The sequence below is a fragment of the Heterocephalus glaber genome, unplaced genomic scaffold (assembly GCF_053883595.1).
Source record: "Heterocephalus glaber isolate CG9 unplaced genomic scaffold, H.glaber_assembly_v1.0 deba00001481, whole genome shotgun sequence".
NCBI classification, from domain to species: Eukaryota; Metazoa; Chordata; class Mammalia; order Rodentia; family Bathyergidae; genus Heterocephalus; species Heterocephalus glaber.
The window spans coordinates 24,897,756-24,909,988 of NW_028258317.1; the positions used below are offsets into that span (position 1 = coordinate 24,897,756).

Genomic DNA, 12,233 nt, shown 5'->3' on the forward strand with positions numbered 1-12,233 from the left:
CTTTATAGGGCAGGAGATAAGTGCTCAAGGCCGTGTAAGTAGGAGGATAAGAAACCAACTCCTAGATAAGGCATTTCAGTGGCAAACTATTAGGAAGAGATGGGGTGAAGAGGAAGGAGTTGAGCAGGCAGGAAGAGAGGGGAAAAAGCACTTGGTGGCGTGGCCCACAGCTCTGAACAAAGAGCAGGGTCTGTAGGTAAGAATTGAGATATCTTAGGAATATCTTTCTGCTTTAATGATTTAAGAGCAAATGCATCTTGAATCATTTGAGGATTTTTGAGGATGGGATGCAGGACTCTTGCCAGGTAGGAATAAAGCAGTTCAGTGGGACTGTGCTTCAAATCCTGAACAGGTTCCATGGTGGGCTTTTCTGGATCTAGCCTCGACTCTTTGCTCACATTGTTAGAGTCTGACCTGTGATGGGTTGATTATCTCTTCTTTATGTCAAGACTACAGCCCCCAGCCTTCACCTTTAGTCCCTAGCAGTCTTCAGGGAATACATGTATAAAAGGTAAGAGGAATACAGCTCTGGATAAAGGGAACTTCATGAAAGACAGCAGTAAAAACAGGTAGAAAGGCTTCATTTTTAAAGAATATACACCAGGCCATGTGAAATGAGCATTTACCAGGGATCTACACACTAGATTTCACTGTCCATTTTGCCCATTGATAGCTATAGGACCTTGTTAGGCAAGCCATTTTATCTCCTGGAAGTCCACGGGGAATGATGCCTGCTGTAAGTCTACTACACCTATTAAACTATAAATATCCCTAGATTTTTGTGAGGATCAGGTGAAATAATGGATAACATCAAAGATTTTTGAAGCTGTACTGTCCAGTATGGTAGCCACTAGCCATGTGTGATTATTTAAATTAATTAAAATGAAATAAAATGTAAAATCCAGTTCCTTAATAATGCTATCTACCTTTCAAGTGCTTAGCAGAAACATATGGCTAGTGGCTACTATGTTGCACAAATATGTAGAACTTTTGCATTATCACAGAAAGTTCCATTGGCTAACTTTATCTCAGAGTGCTATCTAAAGTATGATACTAAGGATACAATGATGGCACATTGTAGAAGGGACACATGTTATCATAGTTGGGGATTTTTGAGAAGACACAGAATGCACTCACTAGCTAAAGTAAAATGAAGGATTTGACTAATTCAGGAAAAGCAAATGGATCCAAATGACAGGAAGCAAAGCTGAGCTTCAGGAGGAATTGGAACTGCTTCCTGGAAGATTACTGGAACTGAAGAAGCCACTTTCCCCTTCTCATTGTCTGTATCATTTTATCGTGTGTTCTTCTCCTTGAGGCCACTTGGTCTCTTCTCTCTGCTTCTATGTGTCAGGAGCTCCTAATGCCATTGCCTCCCTTTCCCCTCTTTTTTCTCCTCCCTTCCTTTCCTTTTCAGCTCTGCAGACCAACATTCCTTTGCACTACACAAGGTGCATACAGGGCTGAACCACCACATTCATATACCTGGATGAAGGTGACAGGAATGCAAGTTAGAAATCAGGTCTAAGCCTTTTATCATTTTTTAAATGTGAACTGGACACTCACAAGTTCCCTTTTCTCTTCTGCTTTTAGGAAAGAACATGAAGTTTCCTTGGAAATCATTCAGGAGGAAGGTGGATGGGCCTATTTAAGAGAGAGTGAAAGCTGCAGGCCTCACAAGTCTGGGGCCTGCGGGCTGGAAGTGGAAAACCCTGTTGGGCTGTGATCTCTCACTGAAAGGTTCGAAGTGCCTATTTGCTCCCTGCAAAAGAAAGGAAGAGAAGGAGAAGACCATGTCCATAGCCCTGAAACAGGTGTTCAATAAGGACAAGACCTTTCGGCCCAAGAGGAAATTTGAACCTGGAACACAGAGGTTTGAGCTGCACAAACGGGCTCAGGCATCCCTCAACTCAGGCGTGGACCTGAAGGCTGCAGTGCAGCTGCCCAGTGGGGAGGACCAGAATGACTGGGTGGCGGTGCACGTGGTGGACTTCTTCAATCGGATCAATCTCATCTATGGCACCATCTGTGAGTTCTGCACCGAGCGGACCTGCCCTGTGATGTCAGGGGGCCCCAAATATGAATATCGGTGGCAGGATGACCTCAAGTATAAGAAACCAACAGCATTGCCAGCTCCCCAGTACATGAACCTTCTCATGGATTGGATTGAGGTCCAGATCAATAATGAGGAGATATTTCCAACATGTGTGGGTAAGTCCATGATCAGTTTCCCAGGTGGTTTTGTCATATGTACCCACCCACAAGCTCTGAAAATTTGCAGAATTCATTCTTCCAGAGGTGGCTATGACTGCCAGATAACACCTGTGTTAATGGTTTCCCAAATTCCATCAGTCCTATTCCTGTAATTTCTTTCTCCATATGTAAAACTAAATTGAAATGGAAAGAATTAACTTGTGGGCCTCAATGATACATGTATTACATGCTGGGGAACACTAGAGAAATGTTAGGCTTGATCTTATTGGCTTTCTTAGTACTAGACACCAAGCCCACACAGTTATCCTGGTAAGAGTTTTTATTTTTTGCCTAATTGACTAGTTGAGGTAATGTTGACTGTGGTATAATTTCTGGCAGTATTTCTCTTTCAGAATTAAGAAATCCAGTTTGAGAATATATGGATTTGTTTGGGGAGCAAACAAACAGGAGTTCACATCCTGGGAAAATAAAAATCCTAGCTTTCTCCTCTCTTAATCATAGGTTACTAATCCCAGACTGTACTGTTAACCCTCGCATAGCTGCTAGACATACTGGCACACTTGAAATGCAAATGCTTTTGTTTGCTTTGTATTATAGGCTATAAAACTTAAGGGGAGGGACCAAACCTTCTCCAGCCATTACATTTCTTTATGCTGTGGCCACTGGATTTCCAACACATTGATGGGCTGAATTTGGGATTCAGTGCTCTGTAACTGAAGCTCCATAGGAATGAGTGGTCTCCTGCTTCCATGGTTATTTCTCTACTGTCTAGCAAGGTGCCTCGGACCCTACATGGGCACTCAGGAAATATTTTGGGAATGATTGAATAAATATTATGCTATTAGAAAGCATTCTTAAATAGCTCTGAGGTGCAAAAAAGTACATTTGAAACACGCTTGAAATCCCCTCTAGCTGGGGGGATGTCCCCATGTGGCATGGAACACTGAGAAGGGGACATATGGAAGTAATTAAGTTTACACCAGGAAAAAAAGTGTATAAATTGATTGTTGCAGTAATGGTCCATCTTGAAATATTCAGCACACAAGTTTATCAGAATCCTAGTATTCCTTTGGCTTGTCCACTTCTTTCTTTTTCCCGTGCCTTGTGAACAGGAAAGAGGAAGCAGATGAAGTAGAACAAAGGAGGAAGAAGGCAAGTTCAAAAACTCCCCTGAGCATCGCACCTTGGAAGGGTAGGAATTCCTTAGCTTCTTCTTGTCTTTATTCACTCTCATTGACCGTCAGAGGCTACTTATGATGCTGAGAGGAATTTTCCTTGTAGGAGTCTTACAGGTAACTGCTAGAGCTCTGTGTAGAACATAGAATAATAGTTAAGATAAATAAACATGGGCAAGAAGGCCTCCTCTCTGTGCTTCCCTGTATCTCCTCCTGGGTGCTCTGAACTCTGGCCACTTCTACTCTCTGGCAGCTGTGGTTACCACATAGCTTTGCCAACCAGAAATCTTAGTACAGAGTGAGGCATCTTCTGGCTGTAAGCTTGGAAAACGGGGCATCATAGGTGATTTTAGATTTTGCTTGGAGGAAATCAGTGGATACCTTCATGGTCCCCAGATAACTGACTGTGCTTTCTTTTTCTAGACATGTCCTTGAGTCATTCAGCATGCTCAGGGGAAAAAACTGAATCTTCTCTTCCAGGTCTATCCAATGTATGCCCCACATCACAATAGTAATTAATATTCTGAGAAATCTTAATGTGATTTTCCTCCCAATGGAAAAATCCATTTTGGAATTGCTGAGTGAAATTGATTTCTTTACCACAGGATTTTATATATGTCAATGTGACCCATGAATTTCCAAAAAGTGAATATGTTAGTATATGGTGTTTCCTGATTTGACCTGGTACCTTTTTTTTTTTTTTAAGTGAAACACCATTAGCAGTTTTTGGAAAAGTTAAGCTATGTAAATCAGAGTTGTCAAACTTGTGTATATTAAAATCATTTGAGCTTTCTATTCAAAATATAATTTCTTCAATCTTCTCCCTTAATAACTAAATTAAAATCTCTTAGGTGTGATCTAAGAAACTGGACTTAAAAAAAAACAAAACTACTGTACGGTCACTACATTGCATAATTGATCTCTAGAACTTATTCCTCCTACCTAACTGAAACTGTATCCTTTGACCATCATCTCACTTGCTGCTCCCCACCTTCCTGATAACTCCTGTTCTTCTCTGCTTTTATGAATTCAGCTATTTTAGGTTCCATATACAAATGAGATCATATGATGCTTGTCTTTTTGTGCTTGGCTTTTTTCACTTGACATAATGTTCTTCAGGTTTATCTGCAAGTAACAGTAGTTCTTCCCTTTTAGAGGCTGAATAGTACCCTACTGTGTATATGCCACATTTTCTTTGTCCATTCATTCATTGGATATACTGTATATACAAGTTTGGTATGTATATACCATATGTTGAGTGGATATATATATATGACATATATATATATGTAACATTTTCTTTATCCATTCGTATATCTGTCGGCCATTTGCTTGTCTTCTTTTGTGAAATGTCTGTTCAGATCCTTTGTGAATTTTTAATAGCACTGTTTCCTACTATTGAGGTGTTTGAGTTCCTTATGACCCTTCAGTTTTAAAAAGAATCCACCACTCTTCTATTTATTTTGATCACCTGGAATGTTTTTCATGCCCCCCAAAAACAGTCTAGTTACTGTGGTTTTATCCATGTTCTCTCCTGTAATCACCCACTTCTTTGTCTAGTGAATTCCCATGCATATTTTGGGGTCCAATTGAGATAACATGTCCTCTGTGAAGCCTTTCACCTATTAGAATCTAGCCAGGCATGGTGGTACATGCCCGTTGTTCCAAATCCTAGGGAGGCAGAGGTAGAAGAATCACTTGAGCCTTTGACTTTGAGACCAGGCTGGACAACACAGCTAGACTTCTTTTCAAAACCAGAGCAAACCAAACCAAAACAGAAAAAGAAAGTTAAACATCTTAATGTTATAGAATATGTCCTACTCCTTTGAATATACCAGCACTAAGTCCAGTCCTCGTGCCTTATAAGTTGTTGGGCACATGGATGGATAAGTGAATGGATAGATAAATGGATGGGAAAATAATCTTTATAAAGTCCTAACATATGCATGGCAGTCCTAACATTTGCTTTGTCAAAGCAAAGTTTACCAAACATCTTTGAATCCTTTGTTACCATTCCTGGATATTTCCTAAACTTTCCTTCCACATATTTTTTTTTAATTTCCTCTGTTTAACTTTTCCAATGTGAAATATTAGGGGGTCAGTTAAAAACACCACACTATGAGAGTACCAGAATCCTGTTCACCTCTGTGATTTGCTTTCAAATGTTATTGTTGCTGTCTTTTAGAAGAATGTATTTTTAGGAGCCACTTTCTCTGTTATACTTCATTTTCTCCTCTTCCTCCCCCTGATTCCAGCCTACTTTCCTTCCTTTTGATCTTTGGGCTGTCATGAGTCATTATCATGGAGATGATCAAGATGTCTGTCAGGATAAAGTAAAAGAAGAATTCTAGGCAAACAACAGGCCCTGGGAGGATGATGAGTGAGGAGTTCTGTTTAGAATTTCAGCTTTGAATCCTGGGCATGTTTCTGTGTTCTTGCCTGGGAACTGGGGTTGGGGGTCAGTTAGACTTCACCTCCTCCCCACTGTCATTCAAGGAAATAGAGGCAGAAAATACTGACAGATGTGAAGGCTTCACCCTTAGTTAGGTATTAAAGGATGTGAACAGCTGTTGATCTCTGCCATTGAAATAGTGAGGAAAGAAAAGCTTTTATCTGTTGCTAGATTCAAATTTAACTAGGAGCCCCATGCTATTCCAGAAGTCAAACTTTCTCAGATGGGAGAGTACCAAACAGATGCTGCTCCACAGTTTTCTCCAGTCACCCTAGAACCCCTCTGGCTCCCTTTGTTAGAAACCTAACAGATGTGTTTGTTAAAGCTTCTTGGACCCTCTCTTTAACCACCATTAAAGATAACAGCCAACACAGTAAAACAGAAAGGCACAGACTTTAAAAAGAATTCTATTGCCTGTCTAACTATTATCCCCCAGCGTCTCCATTTTTCTGCTAGATATTAGGATTTAAAAAAGAAAAATGAGTAGAAAACTTAGAACTCCTCTGACTCATGTGTTTTTAAGAAGTCTTTGAAAAGGAGTAATAAGAACATCTAAAATGCAGTTACATGCTTTCACCTACCTCTGTAGTTATATAATAAATGGAAATCAGTGCAGGAAAGATCAGGGAAAGGAATGAAAAAGAAAATTCACATCTATGGAGCCTGCTAAATATCAGGCACTATACCTACCATTGTTAATCTTTCTTTTAATTCTTCCAACAGCTCAATGAAGTGAAAATGAAATTAATATTCAATTTCACTAGTGAAGAGGCCAACATTTAAACAAGCTAAGGAGCTTTCTCTAAGTTAGACTACGAATACATAATTTAGGAGTCTGTATTTGAGCTTGAGGGGTTCAAAAATCTATGCCCTTATTATACACTATTTCTTATAGCATATATTATTATTTCACTGATTTTTCTTCATGTGGCTGGAAGCTTTTCACCAAATGATTTTAGGAGGATGCTTAGGATAGAGAAAATTTTTAAGTCTGCTTTTTTTCTAGAACTTTTAAATAAATAATTCTTCTTTTGGCCTTTGCTCTTTTTGAAAAAAACAAAAAAAAACCACTCACCCCTGAAATGCCTGCAGAGTGTGTCTAGGTGCTATAACCGTTTCTGTGCTCTGGTCTAAGATTGGCAGAGGATGGCCCAGCCTCAGGGGAACCTTCTGAGGGCCCACAGCTACCATTGGATCCTGCATTCACTCATTCATCCTTTCAGTGTCTGCTGTGTACCTGTTTAGGACCAGGTCCTATTTGTTGCCAAAAAGCAAGTAAAGTCCCTGTCCTTGAGCAGCTTACACGGGTCCAAATATCTAGTTGCTCTAAATTGCTCTTCATGTTTTTCCAAAATGAGTATTGTTTTCAGTGGTCAAGTACATTGTTAAAATAGTTGCATCCCCTTGGCAACCTTTCTCATGAGACCATACTGATTTCCTTATTGCTCAAAATACTGTGCTAAAGAATGTGAGAATGTACAAATGTCCATGGGTATGAACCTTTCAAACATGAGTATTAAGAAGGTGAGCGTATAATTAGGATTTACATTTTAGCTTTTTATTTTCTATTGTATATCTCCCTCATATTTTTTTTATTTTGACATAAATCTATGTAATGTTACCAAGACAGAATGTATATCAACAAAATATATTTACAGTATGATAGAACTAGGACTGGACTTGTAGACAGAGACTTGGGTTTAATCAACTAGCTCTGCCACTTAGAAGCTACTTTATGACATTTCCTATAAGTTTCCATTTCTTTGTTTATAAACTAAGGATTAGAGTTTTGACTTTACGGAGCTGTTATAAGGATTAAATGGGCAATGTAAGAGAAAATACCCACACCAGAGTCTGAAACACAGAGGTGTTGAAAATAAATGTGTTAGTTGTTTCTCTGTGCTCATGCATTTCTACATAACTCTCAGCCAAAACTAAGGGAGATAGTAGACAATTTCTGAACAGTACTTACAGAATAATATACATTTTTAAAGACTCAACAAGATTTTTTTAAATTATCAGTTATTATTGATGAATTGCTTTGTGATGGGGGTCACAAATACTTCAGGTTACCATCACTCAAAGGCTTTGGAAAATTCCAGTGTTTCTTTAGAAACTGGATCAACTCCAGGAGAGACAACTATTAGGAAGGGTTTTCCCTCTTGGTTCTTAGAAAATGGAGCAGTAAATCCGTGCATGTCCAATATCAAACCAGCTAACCTCAGCAGAGTGGATACCCCTTAGCTAGAGAAGTAGAGAGAGAGCCTATTAGTAATAGCGAAGACAGACCAAATCATTAAAATCAAGGTTACTTGGATTAGAACTCTTGAAGATGGGGTAAGTGTCCTCAGACTATTCACTGCCAGGAGGAGTGGACAAACTTCCTAACCCCTTCCCCATAACCTCGTGAACTGACACATTTTTTCAAGGCTCTGGAAACTTGATTTGCCTTTGGGATCTGGTCAACTATTTGGTTCCCCAAGAATTTACTTGGAATGGCATTATATTAAAGCTTCCATTTTCTGAACACATACTACCTTGACACTTTATGTGCACCGTGTCATTTAACTTGTAAAACAATTCCATGAGAAAAGAAGGAAAAACAGAAACAAAGCTTTTGTAAATAAGGAAGGGTGGAGTAGTGGAAAGAAGGAGGGAAGGGGAATGGGAAAAAACAAGAACTAAGATATATCATGTACAGGTCCAAATTCCCAATGATGAATGTGATCATAATATATACCTAAAATGTACCAATAAAGTTAATAATATTAGAGTTAACATTATGGAAAAAATTCCATAAAGCAGATAGTACAATTTCTGTTTCCCAGATGAGAAAACTAAGACTCAAAAATATTAAGTAATGTGGCCAGGATCACACAGGCAGAACACAGTTGTACTCCTTTATGATTCAGACCCACGGATTCCAGTCCAAAGCCCATGCTCTCAACTATTCCAGTATCTCATGTCTGTGGTATTTTACCTTAAAATCAGCGTCAACCAGATTTGCCACTGCCTGTTGCATTCTATTCCTTTTTAAGACCTTCCATCTCTATATTCTGATCCTACTCAAGTTTGTTCAGTTGTCTGTTCGTGGAAAAACATGTAGAAACAGGTGAATCCTCCCCTTAAACACACACACACAATCACCACTGGTCCCTGGAGAATTGATGATCCATTGTGGTGGGTCACAACTCCCCACCCCCACCGCGTGAACTCAATACAGTAGTAACTCGGTGACTGAGTTAAAGAGGACAGTGTTAAATAACCACCCCTGCTCAACAAATCCCAAGAGATACCTTTGTAAAGGCCTCCAGTGTGAGGAAAGAAGAAGAGAGGGGGAGGAGTGGAGACAGGGAGCTCCAAGTGTCTGGAGACTGCCCTGCAAGTTAAGGCTAGTTACCTGCTGTCCCGACCTGCGCTGAGTTCTCTATTACTCATGTTATGTAATTTTAATGCGACTGTATCTCAGGTGACAAGCTGTTACATCTCAGTTCCAGCTGGGAAGGGAAATAGGATATATGATAGTCAGTGGAGGCTAGAGATGGAAACAAAGCCCATAACTGAGTGAGGATGGAGCATCTGCTCGTCTTACTACATTGGTGGTTAGTCACTTTTAGCCATTGTATCACCAGAGGCCACACTGTGGAGGTCAGTGGTGGTTGGTGCTGGCTAGCTCAGCACCAAGTGTGAAAGGACAGAGCAGTAGGACTCTGAGCCCAGAGAGCTTCTCTCTGTTCCCCCCAATGCCCTGCGTCCCCTCTAGGGCATAGACATTTCAATGGCTGTCATTTTGACAGGAGGCCAAATTATTATCCTGCCTTAGACCTGCATGTGTGGAGAATGATTCATGAGCTTTTCCCTTAGAATACCTTTGTAGGCATATAGTGTTAACTATAACGGCCTCTGCAAAAAAAGGACCTTTCTGTTTTAGCTTAGAAACTTCATGTTGACTTAAATTTGAACCAGTAATTCTGTTCAGGTTTTCCTTCCTATATCTGGTTTCCCTATAGCTCTTCTACTAAAATGGATGCTCTAGGAAGATGAGCCATTTGGGAAGGGAGGATGGAGCAGTTAAAAAAATTAGACATACGTAAATACCTGAGTTTGAATCCTACTCATCAACCTTTAGTAGCAAATGCTCAGTCTCTCTGTGCCTGTTTCCTCATCTATAAAATCAGTGTAAGAGTACCTACTTTATGGGATTGCTGAGAGTATTAAATAACATGGTGCCTGTAGACACCTGGCCCAATGTTGGGACACAAAGCAGGTATGCTCAAAATGTATTTCTCTCATACCACAATCTTAATGTGATAAAATGCGCTCATCAGGTGAGCTGAGGTGAAACAGGAAAGGACCCAGGGTGAAAATCCATAATGATAACAAGTACTTGGCTGTACAGTTGATCATCCATGTTCTCTTCACCTTCTGCTATGTCCTGTTAAACCAGTGAGAGAAAAGGGTAGACATTCATGGGATGAGGCTGACTGTGCTTGGCCTTGAGGAAGCAGCCCTCAGTGGAATTGCAGAAATTTCACCCGTGTAGCGTATGTGACTTGCACAAAGCCAGTTCTGCTTTCTTGTTCCTGCTATAGGAGAAAGGACCCTGCATAACACTCTGGCAGTGGAGACACCTGACGGGCTAAGAACTGCTGTGTTGAGTGACCGGCTAATCCCACATAATGCATATTAAAGAACAAGTGTATTCCTGAAAATTTTGAGGCAGTTTGCTTTTATTATTATTATTTATTTATTTTTTTGGTCACTTGGCTTGTACTTTCATTTCTCAGAGAAAGGTTAATCTATATATATATATTTTTGGTACCAGGGATTGAACTTGGGTCCTTACGAGAAAGGTTAATATTTAAAGAAAGATTGGCAAAGAATCCTTTTCTTATATGAGTATCTCCTTTAGTGGTATGTCTAATTGATCTTTACTTAGTTCATGCCTTTGGAAGCTAAAATATTTGCCTTTATGGATAGACAAACTAGATTTATTTTCTTTCTCAAGAAAAGGAAAAAAAAAACTTCTCCAAAGAAGCCATAGGTTTTTTTTGTGTTTCTCTGTCACCCAGGGCAGGTAACCGGTACTAGAGATGATTTAAGGGGGAAGCTCCAGTCAATGCCAGGTGTTCGTTTTTCGCCTGTTTCCTGTGTCATATTCTCTGACAGTCTGTCGGCAGTGCCAGGAGGTCCAGCTGAAGCGATGGAGCCCCAGTGTCCAATGTGACAGCACAAAGGGGCCTTGGCACATAGGTTTCACTAAGAATGACTTAGGAATGACTTCCTTCAGCATCACCTTGACTGTCTGTCCCAGCAGACCCCTGCCACTCACCAGGAGCAGAGGGAAGAATGCTGTTTACTGTTGGGTGTTCGCCTGTTATGGCTTCCAGAGAAGCCATTTATATTTACCCATCTCAAAGAGGGGAAGAAAAGGTTTACCCCTGAGGGCATCTGTCTTTCCTTGTCACTGAAGGAAAATGTGAGCAAATAGGTCAAAAATAGGTACCAGGTCACTAGGAACAGCTATTTCTATGTAGGCAGTATCTGTGAAAACACCTGAGATACCTGCCGGCTGTATGTCTTTTTTCCAAAAATAATATAAAGGTAAATATAAAGGGCTTGTATCCTGTTCTAGTTTAAATCTTCTTTCTCTACATGCCGAGACCATGGCTAGCCTAGACCACTCTGACGCTGTCTCCTTTGGAAAGTGGGACAATCCATTATTACTCTCCCGGTAAGGTTATGAGAATTAGGTGCCATCGTGAACATAAAGCAAATTAGTGTGTCCCTGGTAAGAGAATTAAGTGTTGCATACATTTCAGTTTAACTTCCTTTTTACAGTGACATAAAAAAGGGAAGACCTCTGATTTATTACAGTTTATACTGCTTGACTATAAAGGAGAATTTTGCCTGAAATATCCCCTGCACGTTTATTTTTCACCTGAAGTAAAAATTGAGAAAAACTATTGATTAAAATTTTTTTTACATCCATTAGGATATCAGTTAATCAAAACCATAATATCAGCTGAAAGCAATAGGTTCTGTCTTTATGTAAGGCAGTGATTTCAAAATTTAAAATAAGGTAATTATATTAACCTAACTTTTTTTGTTATATTTTTTTCTAATCCTCATAGAATCACAGAAGCCCTGGTTAACTGTTATTATTATCCCTTTTTCAAATGAGGAAATTGAGATTATTTCTTCTTCCGAGTCGCCTTTGTAATGAATATTGATATAGGCTTAGAATACAGACTTGCCTAACTCCAAAGCTACAAAGCCCTCTGTTAAACAGCATTCAGTGACATTTTAATATTCTTTCTCTCCAAAAGTATAAAAACAAATAACATGAAAATAGTCTATAACTCCCTATTTTCTGGAAATAACAAAGACTA

General features: G+C 39.6%; 1 protein-coding gene across 4 annotated transcripts in view; it reads left to right on the forward strand.

Moving 5' to 3' along the window:
• Positions 1–12,233, forward strand: part of Mob3b (MOB kinase activator 3B) — a 198,089-nt gene that overhangs the window by 67,335 nt on the left and 118,521 nt on the right. For all 4 annotated transcript variants that reach the window (XM_021252947.2, XM_013069768.3, XM_021252949.2 and 1 more), the window contains exon 2: positions 1,594–2,211. In XM_021252947.2, coding sequence (XP_021108606.1) covers positions 1,794–2,211 — 418 coding nt within the window. In that variant the 5' untranslated portion in view covers positions 1,594–1,793. The remainder of the gene's footprint in view (positions 1–1,593; positions 2,212–12,233) is intronic.